The sequence below is a fragment of the Anticarsia gemmatalis genome, chromosome 22 (genome assembly GCF_050436995.1).
Source record: "Anticarsia gemmatalis isolate Benzon Research Colony breed Stoneville strain chromosome 22, ilAntGemm2 primary, whole genome shotgun sequence".
NCBI lineage: Eukaryota > Metazoa > Arthropoda > Insecta > Lepidoptera > Erebidae > Anticarsia > Anticarsia gemmatalis.
The window spans coordinates 6,157,673-6,179,099 of NC_134766.1; the positions used below are offsets into that span (position 1 = coordinate 6,157,673).

At 33.0% G+C, this 21,427-nt stretch overlaps 1 protein-coding gene across 2 annotated transcripts in view; it reads right to left on the minus strand.

Moving 5' to 3' along the window:
- Positions 1-280: 280 nt before the first annotated feature.
- Positions 281-21,427, minus strand: part of LOC142982686 (uncharacterized) — a 124,485-nt gene continuing 103,338 nt past the window's right edge. For both annotated transcript variants that reach the window (XM_076129319.1, XM_076129320.1), the window contains exons 6-9: positions 11,606-11,697; positions 7,862-8,054; positions 7,361-7,512; positions 281-6,568 (exon numbers count right to left, since the gene is read on the minus strand). In XM_076129319.1, coding sequence (XP_075985434.1) covers positions 6,437-6,568; positions 7,361-7,512; positions 7,862-8,054; positions 11,606-11,697 — 569 coding nt within the window. In that variant the 3' untranslated portion in view covers positions 281-6,436. The remainder of the gene's footprint in view (positions 6,569-7,360; positions 7,513-7,861; positions 8,055-11,605; positions 11,698-21,427) is intronic.

Below are 21,427 nucleotides of genomic sequence, written 5' to 3' on the forward strand. Positions count from 1 at the left end.
AAATATAACCTTTACAAATCTAAGTCTGTACAAATTTCGTGGTATTTATTCAACTGTTAGTCAGAAATAAGTAATATTTAATATTTTTTGTTAGATGATTCTTTGACGAGCCCGCAGTTAGTCAACATGTTGACTTAAGGTCTAACCCCTTTTTCAATTCAGGAGTAGACCCGTGCCAAATTATTGGATATTTATAGGCTAAGTTGGTATGTCTTAGTAGATACTAAAGTACTTAGTAGATAACTAAATGATATTTTTTCGACCTCGTAAAACATTTTTTCGTAAAAAGAGCTGAGGATTCGTCACTATAATGAGTTGCGCGTATAAACGAGTACCTTGTGGTACAGACACTTAACTGTATCAAATTATGAGGAAACACTCATGAAAATGAAAACAAAGAGTTAAATTCCCCGAAACAACTTCCATCACAAACAATTTATGAAAATTAAAAACGTAATGAGTGAAATTACGGCATAATTTCCGATAAAACAGCAATTGAAAATGAAAATACAACTGAGCAGTGAGAGTCTATACTGATATTTGATTACAAAAGAAACGAAAATGCGATTTTTCTTATCGAAATGAATAGTCGTTGAAAAATGATTAGTTGTTTCAGATTTTAGAGAGTCTAAGGTCTGATTATTTTTTAAGACAAAGTGGTAAAATGTAGTGCCCAAGAATATGAGTTAGAGTGAGCATTCCGAGGACTATGTCGAGAACAGAATGAACTAAAGTAGCAAGACAAGAGGGGTTGATCCACCAACACGGGTTTATATTATTATCACATAATATATTATAACTAAGAAACAGAGGGAGAGATAACCTATCTCTTTTAAACAATGACTTTTATAGGATGGCAGTGGCAACTTATGACGTCATAGTCTACTATCGGTTATCGCATAGTCAATTCAAAGCGTTCATTCTTTTTATTATTGACGTTATTGAGGCAAGTAATTTTACTGTCATATAGAGTGAACGTATACCAATTGAAATAATAATAGTTAATGTTCAACAGCCTTCGTCGGAATTGACACAGTGGGAGGTAATTGGCGCTCTATTGTGTGTTATATTGATCACTGGTGGCCGCCCGCGACTTCGTTCATATGGGGGTTAGTTTTCCCGTTTCTACAACATTTGCAGTTGCTGCTCCGGTCCTACTAGTCATAGCGTGATGTTATATGTTATATGGCCTATAGCCTTCCTTAGCGTTCGAGTCAACAACCTCTTTAGCGTTATGCTGTACTAGAGGCTTCGCTCGCGTAAAAGTAAGAAAAAATAAAAAATGACTTTCATCCCCTATTTTCACCCCTCAGGAAATGATTTTCCAAAAACACTAAAAAGCTTACTAAAGCACGTGTTTATTTATTGCAAACGAAGATCTCAAAAGATGAGTTTCATGCTTCTAGCTACGGAAATGACGAACTTCCATACAAACTTTCATCCTCTATTTAACCCCCATAGGGGTGGATTACTGAAAACTCCCTTCTTAAGGGGTGACTAAATCGTAAAAGACCCCGTGTCCAAATTTCATATTTCTACCTTCTTTCGTTTAGGCTGTGCGATGATTTTATCCAGTCAATCAGTCAGACTCAGGACAAGTGATTATTATGTATAGCTAATAAATTTTTATAGATAGTGTTCATCGCAGAACAGCATAAAAGTAGGGTGAATTATCGGCTCTGTTTATTGGATACTTAATCATGTTGATGGATGACGAGGATAGGTTAATTCGTTTGTTTTGTCGATGGAACAAGCAAATTGAAAAGCCAATTGATAATGTTAGCGCGGTTTTCTACACACGATACCATAGTATTACTTTCAATTTAAATTAAACTTTACTTAAAAAACGTTAGCTCAATGCTTGATACTGGTATGCGCCCTTCCAGTAGATGTTTGCAGAAATTTATGATTGGGTTAAAAGAGTGACGAAAGATTAGGTAGGTAAGGTATATTCGAAACCAAATTTGGGATTTCAAATGGAATTAATTTTGGAAACCCGGAGAAGGAAGGAAAATCTTGTCCTAGGGTTAGGCAGAAATTTGACAAAAAGTATGTAATTTTTTGTAGTCAATTTATTGACAGATGAAACAAAGATCGAATGTATTATTAAATGTCCCTAGTCCACAATTTCATTGGCACAAAATAAACAAACAAAAAAATTTACATCCACCATTCAAAAGTCGTAGAAAGTTTCGTATAGAAAAATATAATTAGTATTCTAATAGTAATACGTTATACATACAACTTACATCTAAGTTAAGACAAGCGTATGACTTATGAATATAATACTGACTTAGTAGCCGCCGACTAGATGCTGTACAGAACACGTGCATTGTCCAAAAGCTTTAGAACTACGACGAAGAAGAGCTATAGTGTTTTTCAAAAACACTGTTGACGTTGTCATATACAAACTCTTTTCATTAAAATCTTTTTGTATCGAGGTGTTCGAAACATAATATTACGCATTTCTGTACCTCGATTCTCTACCACTATTGACTACCGACAACCGGCTAACTATCGAAATTTTGACATTTGGAATGTACTGCCAAAACATTTCTTACGACGTCCGTCAGAGGCGCTGATCAGATTTTCATACATTTCTCGATGACAGGTCGGTTGTCGGTAGTCGATAGTAATAGAGAATCGAGCTACTGAACACGTGCAATCCCCGAAAGCTTTAGAACTACGACGTGTAACAAATTCACATCGCTTTGAATCGGTATGCGATGCGTTTTGTTTTGGAAAAACTTGCTACCCTTCGAGTATGTATGACTTGCTTGGCTTATAATAAAATTTTGCAACTTTTGTAAAACGACTTGTCTTTACAGCTTATTAATGGACTATTTTTTATTTATTCTCGACGATCCGTCATTCACCATGTATTAAAGAAGAGTGAAGAAGAGCTATAGTGTCTTTCAAAAACACTGTTGACGTTGTCAAAAGCAAGCTCTTTTCATTAAAATCTTTTTGTATCGAGGTGTTTGAATCATAAATACGCATTACTGTACCTCGATTCTCTACCAATATCGACTACCGACAACCGGCTTGCTATCGAAATTTTGACATTTAGAATGTACTGCCAAAACATTTCCTACGATACCCGTCAGAGGCGCTGATCAGATTTTCATACATTTCTCGATGACAGGTCGGTTGTCGGTAGTCGATAGTAATAGAGAATCGAGCTACTGAACACGTGCAATCCCCGAAAGCTTTAGAACTACGACGTGTAACGAATGCAAATGCTTTGAATCGGTATGCGATGCGTTTTGTTTCGGAAAACTTGCTAAACTCTTGCAACATCTCTTAAATTTTCGACGTAGCAATCACAATGACTAGTAATTGTGGCGTATTAAAAGACTTTTTAATATCATAAATTTCGTGGCGATTATGTACTGTGCAATAACGCAAGAAAGTTATAAAAACCGTAAGTTTTTTGCTTGAAACTTTTACGCATTTCAAACGCGTATTTTACAAATCCTAGTAACAAGTTAGTCTTACTACACACATATTCGGGGCGGCATTAATCGGCCTACCTGGGCAACAAAACTGTATATGTGTAGATCAACCCGATCGGCACAAGCTGAACGAGTGAGTTGAGTCGGTTTTGTTGTTCAAGAAATATTGCCGTACCGAATATGTGTGTAGCAAGCCAGATAGTACTCAACATTTCTCCGCTAAATTACTACAAAGTCCAGTTATGGGAGTAGGGTCGGCGGCTTATTCTATAAACTGTCGGGATTTTAAATATGACTTCCCAATAGTTCTGTGATACCACTTATGTACTAAACACTCGAGAATTAGATATCATTTGTTCGATACAAATCTAGATACAATTTCAAATGATACACAATTTTCTTTCCTAATTATAGGAGCGGCCAGTTTATTCTAATTTCATTGAAACATCTTTAACTAAACCTTACTAAAAGTTTATAATATTGTAAAAATGACAATAGGTATAAAATTAAATGGCCCGGTATTTAAAAAAATTATACTTCAATAAAATCTATAATATTGATGTATAAACGAATACTAATAAAGTCACGTAAGATCGCAAGTACAGCTAGAAATCGTAGCCGTAGAAATTTGCAATAAATAAATAAAAATACAAAATATGGAGTGATAAAGACTTCAATCATTCCTACACCCACCAAGACAAACATTATTAACACTCTTTAACAAACTACAAATCTCAAATCTCACTCGAAGTCATTATCACTCAAGTCTCCAAGTCGCGTGGGCAGATGGCCGCTCCCAAACATGATCTATACTCGTGTTTTAAGTAATTAGCCTTAGTTAATCATTGTTAGTCATTCTTCATGAGGCTAGGTTACAAAGTACGCGTAAAAGAGCAATTTCATTAGCATTGGAAAGTAAGGTGGGACGAAGAAAAAAGACATGACTAGTCGAGCTCTTAAATGAATGAGCGCGATTTTAATTTGTTGCAATTTCTTACCGCTAATGATTTGTGAGACGGTTAACAAGAATAATCAATAATTAAATGCGTGGTTTTCTCAGTAGGAATAGCTTTATAACAAGCGATCTTTCAATAAAATTGACATTCAAAAGTGTCAATATTGACCATGATTTTTAAGAAAATGTTTTCAGCCAGGAAAGCTTTAAAAGATTTTAGTTAGAACATGAAAATGAATACATTTAAAAGTACACATCACAGAAAATTGTTCTTCGAGTTTCTGCAAGTAAATAAATAGCGACAATCAAATATTTATTTTATACTCAGACTATTAAAACTAATACCTAAAATGTAGATCGATACAACTTGTCACACCCACGACCACTTAATAAAATACATACATTGTAAACTGGCTATATCTCAAACATACTAAGTAATTACTTGTAACACGAGCTCAAGATAAATATAACAAGTATTCTAATGGAAAATTCTCATTATATTAACGATATTATTCATATTTGATACATTTACGATAAACCGAACAACATTTATTACGCTATCAAATTAAGAATGTAATTAGACAGGAATATTTTCGACAAGCATCAAATTAATTTGTACAGAGTCGCGTATTTTTTGTTCTTTCGTAATTTTTTTAGTCCCATATTCCGTAAAAATTCTTTCATAAGTTTTCCTCGTGTTTTGTTAGACGAAACCATTATGAACATTGTAATGTTTTGTTTCTATGAACATAGAGTCAGTTCAGTAGATTTCTTCTTCAATGTAATCGACTGACCGTTATAATAAATAAGTTACACACTTAAACGTTCTCCTAGGAATTACAAAGTCAAGCTGTAACCAACACTCAAGAAGGTTTTCGACGAAATGAAGGAAATCTCCGCAAAAATACTCTAAAGATATGAATTACAATGATATTCGCTAAACATTCAAAATTGTTAAATCTACTTACACTTAATTAAAGACTAGTAACAATAGTATTTTAGGAAAGGTTGTCATTACAAAATACATATAGCTTAGACACAGAACGGCATTTCAGAAATTGCCTTAACATTTGATTACAATTCTGAACATTAAACCACAACACATTCTATATGAAATAGAATGAAATCACACTAAACCTATCAGCAAAATACAAAATTGTTTTACATAACCTCAAAATTTCTAATGACATTTTTGGGGCATCATATTATTATTCAAAATGAACTAACAAGAAAAAATCTAAATTCTAATTCGAACAAAATGAACATTTGTGAATTTGGACAGCTGTACAACAAAGAATTTACTGAGCCATAATAAATGAAAGAATGGCATTATAGAACGAACAAAGACAGGCGAAAATATATCAAGTTCCGAAATAATGACGGAATCTTGTTAAAGGAATGAATGGATGGAATACAATAAATTTCAGCCTGATTTATACGAGTTTCTCGAATGAATACGAGACGACTACTTTACTTCTCGATTTTTGTTTATTTATAACGGTAATAAACCTTAGAGTAGACGTGAAACATGTGGAGGTGGAAACGATGCAAATAAAATTACTATTTGTATAGAAAAAACACTTATCCGAGATAAAATATTCACAGGTCTCTTTAAGGTCGTTCTCGTTCGTAATCATCTTAAGAGGAACAATTTTGGCTGTAATATTTTCCACAAAATAATTTTCCGTGATATTTTGACGTAAACGATTGAGGAAACGTCAGCCATTTTTTGTAGCACAATAAGGGATTTGTGAAAGTTAAATCGAATTATGTGCCGGCGATTCTTAGCTTGATCGAAAAATAACACTGACGTTGGAACAAAAACTTTGTCTTCATTCGAGAAACTTGTAATTTTATGAAACAAATCAGTGTCGAATGAATACTTATCAATAACATCGTATACTCAACAAAATTAACCTTAATATTTAACCAGTCAAACGTTATATTAGGAAAACTAAACGAAGATCTTGAAGTAAGGATCCTAGATAGAAAAAATACATCTTTTACGAAGAATTTCTCGTGCCTTTTAGAGTACGTGCAGGTTTTCGCATGACTTCGATTTAGAGATGTCGTTGATGCATATTTTCTGCAGCAACTCTCGTGCGATGCTCAATGATATATGAGTCCGAGAACTGGCTAGTTTCGACGGCTTTGCTTCCTATGACAAGGAAAAGAAATATAAACATTACTTTAGAAGCATATGAAATAAATTACTCTGACTTTTCGGCTGTGAAATAAACACTACTTTGACAATCTTAAGTGTATATTGCTAACATATTTTTTTAAATTAACTACTCACAACTTTTGACAGACTTAAAAATATCGAATCAGGAAATTCCACCACGTAACATATTATTAAGACAGATGATAAAATCTGTTTGCAAAATATTCTGAAGGAGTTCTAACTTCTAACGATTGCCATCCACCCTTAACTGTTAAAAGAACGAAGCTCTAAAAATGTATGGTCAAAATATGAGACAAAGGATCAAGAGAAAATACCTTTCATCGATGATAGGAAAAAAATAAAATTCCGACGTTTGATGCCAAAGTAGGGTCTAATATATAAGCTCTTTTATCTTTTACTTTGACAATAATTACGTACAACTTATATTTTGTCTTATAATGTCGTTTTTCGCCGTCAAGGTTGTCGTTTGCGATGTTTTATCGAGACAATGTTCTACATAAGTGTTTTTAATGTTGCGATTTGTGAGTGAGAGAGAATCATCTTGCTTTGTTAAGTAGCCATGTTATTTTTCTAGGCTAGGTTTATTAGAAAAGGACATATTTTTGGGATATTTACTTTGTTAGGCAACAGTCAATTCAACATGAACATCGATTAAAAAAGCCTAACATTGATTTTAGTCCTAGTACAGCCATATTTTTGGTACATATGACCTGTAACTGCATCGTTCTAGACAATGTATTGTATTATATTTTTTTCATGACATACCTGTTTTGTTTTCTTAGCCTGTTTCTTGTCTCTGCTCTCCTTCAGCCGGATCTGCTTGAGGATCCCCACGAGGAGTTCATCAACGTTGTGCTGGATACCTGATGATGTTTCTATGAACTTGCAGTCACGAGATGTCGCCAGTCCTTTGCCCTCTGTACGAAAAAAAGTAATTTAGTTTTAGCCGAATTTAAACCGTTTTACGAAAAAAAATTACATCAAAATTGCTTTAAAAAATACCAACACAATCAATTATTAAAAAAAACTTTCTTCTAGTCATTAAAAAAATATATTAGTTTTAAAATAGTTGCTTTTGATAACCATAACGAAAACGCATAGTTTAGCCTTACATTGAGGTAGAGATTTAGATCTGCAATTATTAGTCTGAAGCAGTCCAGAAATGACTGCGGCTTAGGGGACAGTTTGAATGTTCCTGATTTCATTACTAAAATTATAAGTACACAACAAAACAACTGACGTATAGCCTCAACATTCTCTACTCACCATTAGTAGACACCTGCCTAGCCCTCGCCAGGTCAGCTTTGTTCCCCACCAGCACCACGGTCCGTTCCACCGTGAACTGCTCCCTGGCCAGGTACGCGAGCAGTTCTGCAGCTCGACCGAACGAACTCTTGGCCACTACGGAGTACACCACCACGCAGGCATGAGGCTCGTAGGTCGACAGACAGTTTTCCACCTAGAGGAGACATTTTAGGTTACATTATTTTCAAAGTCAAAGTCAAAGACTTCGCCGACCTGTTTTTGTTTGTTTTTTTTGTTTTAAAAAGACAACTCCCGCACTAAGAATTGCTCTTGTGTCGCGGGGACTCTTACAAACATACAAACAACGGACACAAAGCACAACCAGACCCGAAGCAATTATTTGTGGATCGCACAAATAATTGCTCCGTGTGGGAATCGAACCCACGACCTCCCGTTGCAGTGGTATCGGCGTAGCGACCTAAACCACTGCGCCACGGAGGCAGTCACTAACCTACACTAAGAATTTGTATTATCACGTATTTCATGAATAAATGGACGCAAAATATAACACTGTGGTGCACCTGGTAACCCCTAAGCTACCACTTCATAATTTTATACAAAAACTTCTTTGATAAGGTAAGAAAATGCGGCATATTATTAGAATAATACCTACTAAATCTTAGTTACTGTAACTAATAAGGAAAAAAAATGTGTGTATTAAAACTAACACTCGTATTTTGGATATTATTGCCCTGATATGGTAAAATTCTTTCACTAATAAAAAGTACATTAGTTCCAACAGTCTACAATTTATCCAAAATTTTACACGAGCCTTATTCAGTAACTAGCTTCTGTTCCAATATTTTATTTTCAGTTAATAAATTGCGTAATAAAACTAACGCAAAGCCATTAAAACATCATCTATTTATAACAGCTCCCACGGTTCACAGATTAGCTAGTTTACATCTGGGGGCACGGAAGTGCCCCCGCAAGTCGAGCAAAAAAAAGCGGCACGGCCGTACCATCCTTTTCTCGAAGCAATTCGGGCTATTTTGGACCCCTCTTTAATGACGTTGTGGATAAAACAAGAAGCCTGAATTTCAGCAACTAATTATTTATTGTATAAACACGGTATATTCAAAATTTCAGTCAATTTGAACCAGTAGTTTAAGAATGACAACTTGTTAAAATTTTGAATTTTGTCACTCACTGATTCACTGACTCACTGACTCACTGACTCACCGATCATCAAAAGTCTAAGGTACTTCTAGCAGACTTAGAAGCTTCAAATTTAGAATACAAATAGGGTTTAGTGTCTTAATCATGGGAAAAATACAATATTTTCTAATTTCGGTCCAGTTTTCTAAATACACCAACTGCAACATTAACTTTGTAATCCCATATAAATGTATAAGATTACAAGATTACATTTGCAGTTAAGAATAATTACTACTGTAGAAAATAATAAATAATAGGTGTAGATAGGTACATACTATACGAGGCATAACGGGAGGGGATATAGGGTGGGTAAGGGTGTTTAGCCCATGAAAATGAAAAACATTCCCATAGGAAAATATGTTGAATTATAAGAAAAAACGTCTTTCCATACAAATTGGACTTATGTTCGTTCTACAAAAAGAAGTGAGATGCCACCAAAAACATTCTGTAAAAACGTCAAGTCTCGCAGCTCAGTCTTTCTGGCGTAAAAAGTGGTGAGATCTATATAATACCAAGTCGATTAATCTATTTCGTCTCTACTTAAAGGACCTTCTGTCTTAAGTTATTACATAAGTTATTATCATGCCAATATTCAAAATATTTTACGTTTAAAACAAATAGATCGACTTGGTCATCGCATGAAAACACAAATTCGCCATAAAAATTTCAGGAGCATTAACTTCTCGTCGTGCTGTGTAGTGTAATACATACAAATCATGCGATGGCCAGGGCGGTCTATTTGTTTTAAACGTAAAATATTTTTAATATTGGCATGATAATAACTTATGTAATAACTTAAGACAGAAGGTCCTTTAAGTAGAGACGAAATAGATTAATCGACTTGGTATTATATAGATCTCACCACTTTTTACGCCAGAAAGACTGAGCTGCGAGACTTGACGTTTTTACAGAATGTTTTTGGTGGCATTTAACTTATTCAAAAATACATCAGAGTTTTGCGTCCGAGCCCAATATTAGATTTTCCTATTGCCGTAACGAGTTCGTTTCGTTTTAATATTCTGGCTTATTCCCTAAACGACATAATGCGTTTCAAATTGGTTTTCCTTCAATATTTCTGTCGAGGTTTTGAGTTGTAACTTAGGATTGTTTTGAAACCGACTTTTTTGAATTATTACCTCCTTATGAGTTGTCATATTCTTAATTAAATTACAATGATTTGTAAAGTGTGTGCGGAGCGCAATATTCTACATGTTAAGTACCGTAAATATCATATCCGTGTAGATATTAAAATTGCTTGAAAAAATAGTTCCCTCAAGATACGCTTGGAGCGCTGATCAGTTTAAATACAAAATACCTCAATTTTTTTTTTATTTCCGCACTAAGCATTTCTCTTCCGTCGCGGTGACTTCTAAAAACATACAAACAACGGACACAAAGTACAACCAGACCCGAAACAATAATTTGTGGATCGCACAAATAAGTGTTCTGAGTGGGAACTGAACCCGACCTATGGTATCGGCGTGGCAACCTAAACCCACTGACCTACGTAGGCAGTCATAACTACTATGGTTCTCGGATAAATCGAAAGGTAATAATGGTCGTAGAAAACCGCCCCTAGATCTGGTCTATACTTTAAACTTAACTATATCTTACCATAGCTGTTTCGTGATCTTGTAACTAATACCAATTACCAATATTCAATTTACCTCAAGATTTAACAATGGCAGACAGTCTGGTACCTACATCATTGTGTGTAATACGATAATCTGTTGAAGATTTCAGAGTCAATGGCCGCTCGGTCAAAGCAAGCTTTTGTTATGAGAAGTTCGTGAAAACGTAGACATACGTAAGTTGATTAATAATGAGTACGTATTGTATTACATATCGCTCTTATTTATATTCAGCTGTTTAACTTAATTTAAAGCTTTTTAATGGCCGAATAGGAAAAGTATTAGGTGGGGCGAAAACATCTTTTCGCATTATAGTATGTATGAACTTGTAACAAAATCTTTTCTCTACACAAAAAAGCTCGATATTTGGGTAAGTACCTCACGAGCTCACTGAAAGAAACCTAAGGAACCGTGTACTCATTTTTGATTCTTGAAGCCCAAGTTTTTTTTTCCCCGACATAATATTAAGATTTTTTTGCTATGAATTTTTTTTATACCATACCGACGGCAAACAATAAGGTCCGGCTGATGGTAAACAGTTACCGTAACCTAGGGAACCATGCAACACCATAGGCATTAAATGTGCCACTTTAAAACCTATTTACTCCCTTCTTGATCACCTTTATACTGTTTAGTAATTACAAGCATGCTAGTTCATGAGATTAAGGACTAAGCCTTTTGACATTAAAATACTACATCACAAATTTACACGAAAATTGAAATAAAAGTAGGAAATTTCAGATAGCAATTCGTGTGTCAGTTGAAAATCGAACCTAAGACCCAAAAAAGGAGACAGAATAGAAAAATATACTCAAGAAATAAAACCTCAATAATTTGGTAGTCATATGACATGACTTACCAACATACCAAAAAAATAAAATCACCATATTTGTTAGCATCAGCTTGCTTAACTTACCGACATTTCTGTACTCGGATGATCAATGAATATCAGCTCAGATTCTTCTCCATCAAGAAGAACCGACACACTCTTCTCACCGAACTCGTCATCTGAAACAACACTGGCATATAAGTGTCGAGAATAACTACAAGTGTTATATGAAAGTGCTATAGTGGCTTGATTTGGAATACTCGGTACTATTCAATTGTTTTAGTATCGAGAGTGACAGTTAAAATGTACTTTGAAAAATAGTTTCTTCGGAATACGCTAGAGGCGTTGATCAGGGTTTCATACAAGAATTTTCGATAGCTACTCAATATGCCACCTGCCATATCCCGTATCTCAGTTGACAACTAGTGTACGTCAAATTGATGGACACTATTCAGTACATTGCTGCTTTGAAGTTACGTGTTAAACACTATAATCTAAGAAAGAAAACAATGTACGGCGTAATGGCTTTCAAATAGTTGTTAAGTTAAATTCGTGGTAGCCCCCCTGATAGTAATAAGAAATCATCTTTAACATTATGAAATCATTTATTTTTTATCAACTTCAAATCTATACTAATATTATAAAGCTGAAAAGTTTGTTTGTTTGTTTGAACGCGCTAATCTCGGGAACTACTGGTCCGATTTGAAAAATCTTTCAGTGTTAGATAGCCCATTTATTGAGGAAGGCTATAGGCTATATATCATCACGCTACGACCAATAGGAGCAGAGTACCAGTGAAAAATGTTACAAAAACGGGGAAAATTATGATTATCTTATGTGACGCAAGCGAAGTTGCGCGGGTCGGCTAGTCAGCTATAAAGACGCTATCAAAATTAAATGTATGGAAACTAGCGCCTGTAGCGTATTCCTAAGGAACTATATTTTAAAGTAAATTTTAAATGTGAAGCTCTCAATACTAAATCGATGCCATACTACCGAATGTAGAAAATCGCGCTAAAGGACTAGTGCTCAGTTATACCTATGTACTGAGTGAATGAGTTTAGTGAGGGACTATATGATTCGAGCACAATTTAGATTATCAGTGATCTAGTTGAGAGGATATCTTAATGACTGAATCGGGATTTTAATTATTCAAATAATGAAAGTGTTGAATAATGAATATTATTTGAATGAAATGTTTTTAATAGAGCACATTTATTTAAAAACCTATTGCGTGGATGCCTACGTCTTTTAATAGTCAGCAAGGTCTTATTAAGTCTGGTTTTAAAACTATTAATACAGCAAATATTATAAGATCATGACAATAATTTGCGTTGGTTGCGGTTGTACCTATTTATTTGGTGTCAAAACTGAAGCCGCCCGAACGTCTTTGTCTTAACGACTGTTATCATAATATTAGAGAGTACCCAGAACCAATTGTTCACACCGCTTAACTACCACTCATCGGCCACCCATCGATTAAATGTCCGCATCAAAAACTGCTTAACCTTTCGTTTACAAAGCCTGTGAAAGAATCTGTCTACGAGCGTAATTTTGTTATATCATTACTTATTAAAACTTTCTCCAAATAATAACTTTTCTTCCTAATTAAAAAGTTTAATTACAATAATTTCATCGTAGGTGTTACGTTTTATAATTGGTTTTATGTAACATTATATCAGTAAGCGCTGTTAGAAATTATCGGTAGTACAAGAATGTTATGGCTTCGTTATGGCTTTTCACACTAGCTTAGCGTTAACGCAGCGTTAGAACAGGAAAGGTATTTTGGTGATACTGGCAAGTGAACTAGATACACAGCTTAACCTCTCTATTATTACTGCAAATTAATAAGTTTCTAATTAATTACGTAATGTATAGCATGTAAATGAAAATAACTTGCTCTAATGAGTAGTGGAATTGTACGGCTAAATGGACGAAACCGACCGAAATAACGGGAAACCCCAATTCAACATTTAAGCCGCCATCCCCCTGAAGACATATAGATTTGACAATCATTGAAAACTATTCATTTATCATTTGTGGCATATTAAACTTTACGAACAAAATATATGTATGATTTTTTGTAGAAATCAAAATCAGATGAGAGAAATTCGAACATAGATTTTTTCAAATATCAGGAAATAAATAACGATGTTTTTTAAAGAGAAATGCCGTCAATTTAGTGTGAAACAGCTTTTACAATTGACTCATACAATCGTTAAAGAACTGAATACCTTTTAAAAGCGAATGCAGTAAGGTTTCCTCGGATTTACCTTAATTGAACCCTCGTTCAAAGAATTTTATTCATCACGCCTACAGCCTATTATGGGACGTGCAGAGGTGTAACACCCACGTTACGTTAGCTATTTCGAGGTGTATGTTCATTCAATTTTCTCATAGTTTACGGAGATATTTTTACTGGGCACTTGACAAAAATAATTTTTCAATGGAATGAAACCGAAACGCGTTTTTATTGTAGAAAAGTGGCGCTAAAAAGCGTACTTGGACAATTTAAAGATCAAGAAATGTTTCCTTTATTGTCAACAACCGAGATTGACGTTTATATACGCCCTCCAAACGATGGCTACGTTCAACTGTGATATCGCTAGGCGGTCACCCATCTATGAAATATCCTCGCCTAAGGCGGTTTAACCCTGAAACTTTTACAAGTCTGAATATAAAAAACCTTCGGATAACGTAATCCTATGACCAAGTATTGTATAAAAGTATTTTCCTAGGAAAACGAGTATTAATCGGGTTAGCCTGGTGGTAGAACGCTTGCATTATTAAACTAAGTTTTATGATAAAACCTGTTTTATAAACAGAAAGGATAAACTAGAATTTATAGGCGAGATTATTTCAGCACTTTTAAGCTTTTTGACCATTATTATATGGTTGTTTTTGAATTTAAATCTGTGGTCACGCCGCTATTATTGCGTCGGGAGGTCGTGGGTTCGATTCCCACACGAAAATTATTTGTGCGATCCACAAGTATTTGTTTCAAGTCTGTTTGTACTTTTTATCCGTTGTTTATATTATTATGTTTGTTAAAGTCCCCGCGACACAAGAGCGTTTCTTAGTCTTTTTACAAGAAACAAATGAAAATAAATGTGCTCAGTTTGGTAAAGTGGATGTTATTATAATAAATTATGATACTATATTTGGATATGGATGAATGATATCACAGGGGCAGGTAATTAATTGAGAATGTTATGTAGGTATAGTAAAACTATTCCCGATGTGAAAGAATTTAAAATATTCTGTAATATTTATTACCAATGTAGACGAAAAGTCTAGTAGTAGTCTTTTTCATTAATATAATCGTATTTTATAAATGCCTACTAAAAAGTAAAATAAACACATCTATATTTTATATTTATGGTTCCTATTTTTGAAAAGCAGAACTAAGAGGAGCCATTAATTTTTATTATCTAACAAATATTATCTACGTTTTATAAAAAAGCATTAAGTATATCGCACTGAAAGAAAATAGTACACATAGTCATCTTATTATTTCAAAAAGGAAGAAATTACAGCAACGTCTTGAAAAGTTATGTAGTTTATAAAAAGCAGAAGAAGAAATAAAGCGCGCAAGTATAAACAATTCGCAACTAATTTTAATTTACATATTTAAAACAGACAATTAACTACTTGGAACCATTTGTATGAAAAAACCGTCACACTAAAAGCAGATTTTTAATATTATTTTAAATTAAAAATTGCCAGAAAGGTAAGCAATAACCAATCGTCTATTTAAAAGCATTTTAGAAAAGCTTATAATTTTTACATTTTATTGAAACAGTACAATCATTAAGCGTTTAATATTCATTAAAAAAAAGACAAACTAATCACATTCATGTATTATTTTTAAGCAATATATTTAATTTTTAATCGCCGCAAACTTAAAAAAAAAATACGCGAACCTCAAACGAAATTGAAATAGGAAGCGTTCTATTTCACAACACAGAGTCACAAACATTTAGACAAGGTGATTTGTGTTAAAAGTATAGAAGTGACACACGTATTACCCCTTTCTGAGGCACATTTAGCGATAGTTTATCTATTCGATAGCGTTGAAACTCATATAAAAATGATAGTTTGAATAGATAAACTACTGATAAATGTGCTTCAGGAATGAGGCATTAAAGGTGACATAACTTACCACGTTTAGCTTCATCATAGAAAGCATCAAAAAGAAGGTTTGTTATTTACAGAAGAGCTAGCAGCCACACATGTGCTTATACTAAGTAGCTAGATGAAGACGAGAGCGGAATTTCGTAACACAGTAGATTTTGTTCTACGTTTTAAGAAGAAAGTATGCATAAGAATTAAGGAATTTTTAAAATAAAAGCAGCAGGAAACAAAAGCTTTATTATTTTTTAAATTTTGCTTTAAAAAAATTCTATGACAGTATTTTTTATGAATAGTAAAGTAAGTAAATGCTATTGAACTGAATTAATGACGACGAAGAAGACGTTTAAACTAAGAAAATGTTTATTAATTTTTGGTCAAAATATATTATTAGCTTCACTAAAATATGGAAAAGCAAAAATCTTTGCATAATTTAGTCTAAGCTCAAAATTCTGTATCTTTTGTGAAAGTGACATATCTGTAAACAACTCGGAACAATACAGATGTTTGAAACAGTTGGTATTGTGAAGATTTGTATTGAAACGTAACACATTATGGCAATACGTTTTATAAACCAAGTTGATCAAAGAAAGTTGAAAGATAATTTTGGATTATGTACACAATAAAATACAATTCAAAAACGTCGTATGTTGTTTTTTATTTGGTTGCTTTTTATAGCCTTTTTCTATTTGCCAATGGTAATTTAGAATAGGAACATATTGTAACACAAGTGCAAAAACGACGTAAGTGGTCTTATATGGATTGCAACTTGTAACTTTTTTCTATTGAACTTGCGAAAATGCCCATTTTTGCACCATAGATATTGTGATATTATTATTGTGAAAAAAGGACTTAAGTGACTTAATATAGTTATAAAATGCCTTCCAATCTCATGATTTTTTGTTCTAAAGATATGAGGTTTAAAGTAAGTTACATCATTTTTGAAATTGCTTCGACTTTCTACAAAACTTTTCCGGCATGCTTTATTACAAGTAAAGTCTAATATACAGCAAATTTAATTACGCATGTCACTAATTAAACATAATTAAAATTTTGTCGACGCGTAATTTTCTATAACATCAAAGTATCAATCCTTTTCAGGATACTTATTAGAATTTAGCCTCATTGAGTAATTAATGAGTTGGAAGGATCAGTGTTTTTAATTACACAAAAACGAATTCAATTGAAAGAACGTCGTTCTCTGAAAAATGGCTTAATTTGGCTTCTAATTTTCGCTAGAGACTACCCGAATGAAATTTTCATTTGCTTTTCTTAGAAAAGTAATTATTTTTCACATAAAAGTACCTGTGACTATGTTTTGTGAAGCTAAAAGATTTGATATCTTGCATTACCCTTGAAATTCTTTGATTATTTATGCATGTAGATGTAAAAGATGTTTCAAATGAGACTGCATTAATATTGTAAAATGTTAAAAGGATTTTTTTACTTTATTCAAAAGATTTAGAGACGTGTAATTACATTATGAATGGATTTTAGAGGTCTAAAACCTTTTTCGCTTGTATTTCTAACAAATAATTCAAATCAGTGTAGTGCTTTCATCAGAGACCGAAAAAGGTCAAGTAATGTCAGCTTTATAATATTCTATCGACACTGTTTGCTCTTGTATTACTTCTTTAAAGGTAAGAACGTTAATGAACCGATTTTTATGCTACTGTTTGTTATTTAATTAAGTATAAAATGGCTTTACATTGGTTATGACGCTAATTTTAATCGAGTTTCATTTATTTAGGGACACAAACAGTTACACACTTAACAACAAATATTTACAGTTTTTTTTAAGTTTTACCGAAATGTTTTCCAGTTAACGGTAAAAACACTTTACCTCTACAAAAACACCTCTTTAAAACGCAATTTTATGCTTCAAATCAATACAAATAATTCAAGAAATATTTCCACTACATTAATAGTCTCAAGTCAATCGTAGCACGGAGAATTTCATTTATTAGTTGCTCAGAATAGATCAATATTAAGAACAAGTCGTCTATCTCGAAGCTTCGGCTATTTGTTCAAATATTTCACTGCTAATACCTTCGTAATTAAAGCGATAGAATTCGCAACTATCTTAATAATGAAGAAACATTTAGTTGTCTTTAAAACAACTGTCTGAAACTTACTGAGTTATTTGTCGTATTTACGGCTTTTGACATATTAAGGACTGTACTTTTAAAAGACATCGACGGTATTACGATTATTATCTACAGTCGGTACTATCTAGTATCGAAAGTTTGACATTTAAAATGTACTGTGAATATAGTTCCTACAACGGCTGCTAGAGGCGCTGAACAGGTTTCCATACAAAAGTTATCGATAGTTACCCGGTTTTAGATAATCGATAGTGGTAGATAATTGCGCTATACGAGGGGCAATTATGTACCACTGCTGCATTTTTAACATTTGTTCTAATTTTGTCACTATGTCGTAAAATTTTTATTTTTGTATGAAAATCTGATCAGCGCCCCTAGTAGATTTGACGAGAACTATTTTCTATAAGTAATTTGAAATGTCAAACGCTCACTAGTCGATAGTACCGATGATAAAAAAAACTGATTTTAAACGTGCCTTCCGAAGCAGGGAGTCTCTGAGCTCAGATGCTACTAAACGAACACCCATCCATGGAATTTCCGCGCCAAGAGCTGTTGTAAAAAGAATGCAACAAAAAACAACTGCACTTAAATTAAATTGCAGCCATATTAAAAAGCTGTACATAAACAAGATATTTCAATATTATACTAAAATTGAAACATGAAAGTGTTTCAGTAATCCGCTCTCATCCCGCACTAACCAAAGCTTAACATTTCAGCCCTCTACATTAATATTTAATATATTTTCTCTTTATATAAAATATTTACATTCATAATGTATGTTTTAGAATCTGTCTCACCTAAAAGTATCAAACAGCTTTACGATTATTAACGGTACTGTACGATATTTCGAGAACCAAATAGTTTTCTTAAAATTATGCCTAAATAATTATATAAAACATTGTTCATCATCTCTATTGTATTTTATAAGAGCAATTTTTTGACGAAAAATTTGGATTGTCTTACTATGAAAACGATACGATAAAGTTACGAATTTTTTTTTATGAATAAATACAAACTAGTAGATAAGCTATTTGATACTTATTTGGAGGTGATAAAACAGGTAACAGTTTTGTCGATTAGAAAGTTGAAAACAGTTCTGCATGTTGGTTTGAATAAATTTTCGTTTTGCTTGTCATCCCACAGCGATTTTTTTTTATTCTAGAATCTTTCATATTTTACCGGTAGGTACATTTCACCTAAGAACATTATATAAGTGTATTCTCTTGTCATTCTTTTACGTATTCACCGATTTAGGCAACTTTTGTCAAAGTGATACATTATAAACCGGGCAATGACTTAGACTAGATTTTTTTCCGCCAGCGGAACCGCAGCTACAATTTCGCATACCAAAAAAATAGCATTAGATCATCGAAATTATATCCACTCAATTAGAATTATGAAGGTAAATTAGTACATAATATATTCCATCGTTATATCCAATAAGTTAATAACTCATATCATGTGGTTACCTATCGTTAGTTTACACGCCAATAAACTGCTAAATGCGGCTGAATTGTGCTCCATCGTCGAACAAGTCAACACTGCTGTTTGCATGGGATTCATCAATTAATATTTAGTTAAACCGTACTTAATCGTACATGTACTTACGTATGTACGCAGTTACAAATTGTGTGCCTATAGAAAAGTCTATCTCGATAAGCATTTTACTGTGGTCCTTTAATTTGATACAGAACCTTAGCACGATTAATCTAGATTATTGTTAATATTTCTGTGTTTGAAACTACTTCTCGATTGCGATCAAACGGTTCAATCGTTTTGAACAAAATTTGGCAAACGACTAGATTATATCGTAAGGAAACATTCCAACAGAAGCAAACTTGGGTTTCAAATATTAAATTCATAAAGTTCTGAAAGCAATAAAATTGCTACGAAAGACTAAAAAAATATAGTATAAAGAACAGGTTTGTAAGTTTGTTCCCAAATAACTGATTTGGGCAACAATAAAAAACAATTTACGGCAAGTTTTATACATTCTCCAGTATTTTTACATGTTATACTTTTTATTACTATAGTTCGTTTACAATCAATAACAAAAAAAAACCTTTAGGACCCTATTATTTAGCCAATGATCTATGTCTATAAATATCTACATACTACTTATATGAGTAAGTGTCCATTTTACGTACTTTTTTATGCTTGTTTTCATGGCTGAACCAGTTGATTTTGATAAAATTTTGCATTATAATAAGTAAAAATCCGAAAGCAAACAAATACATCTTTCTAAAATAGAAAATGAACCTATGAACACGCTATTGACAATATAATGACGTCATACCTTCAAACTGACAAATTAATATTACCAAACTCTCAAACAGTATCCCACTATTATTACTATTGATGTCTTCAGAAACTTCCTTCAATGCCAACTACTATGTCAAACATTCAAAGCTACATAGTATAATTTGAGTTGAAACACGAAACAATTATTTAGTAACCGCTCCGATAATTGAGAGGACTTAGTAATTACTGTAAGACAATACTAACCTCCGGTTTTTGAGGTACATTTAGCGGTAGTTTATCTATTCAATAACGTTTTTTTTGTATGAGTTTTAACGCTATTGAATAGATAAACTACCGCTAAATGTACCTAAGAGACGGTATGTGGTTAGTTTTAGATTTCTTTCGGTAGCTTAAGATATAAATAACTTTAGTAAAATAGGTAGACTGGAAAAAACAAAAAAAATTGCGATAGTATCGAATTTTGTAGTCTGAATGTCAAATATTCAATGCATTTTGCTGAACGATTATGAATATAATATTAGAAATATAGTATAAAGAAGCGTCATGAATTGTTATTGGGGTAGTATCGAATTCCTGTCTGAACGATTATGAAAAATGTTTGATAGAATTTGATGGTTACTGTAAAATTGTTCTGTTATAACATACATTTCTAAAAACATTTGTATTATATGTAAAACTCTCGATCAATTTATTTGAAGTAAGTAAAATATAAACGAAAAATTACAAAATGCATTTTATAACTATTGATGTTTTGTAAACATACAAATCTTATCAAACTTGCATTTGAATCGCTCCTATAAAAATCTTCTTTAAGCTTATTAACTCATAATAATCGTAATACAAACTACGTAATCTCAAAAAAGAATAGACAATACAAGAGATTTTCTGAAAAGTTTTATCCACAAACAAATAAAACCTTTTCGCGCGATGAGTTTCCTCCGAAGCTAAAAAATCTTGTTTTTCATCTTAATTCGGTGTGAAAAAAAAGATTTACTTTGTATAAAAGCTTCTAAACACCCGAATAGAGTAACAAACTCGTTTTATCTTGGCTTTTATCAACTATAAGTGTTCGAAAGTGCTTCCCCATTAGGCTGTTTACCGGTGAAAAATTTATGACCTTTGCCTGCTACGTTTTTAGGTTAAGTGTCAAAATGACAGTTGAGAAATATTATTTTGAGGTTATGTCATTAAGTTAAGTTGTTGTCCATTTTCTTTTAGTTTTTATAGTGTTGGACATTGTTTTAGGTTACCTACTTTAGTACTAGTAAAGTGTTTATTGAGCGTATTGATTGTTTGTCTCGAAATGTAACTAGTTACTTGAAAAGATTTTAATATATAGAAGTTTAAATCAAAATACATGCCGTCTGGTAGGTGACAACAAAAACGTTTTGACATTTTGGTATAAAAAAAT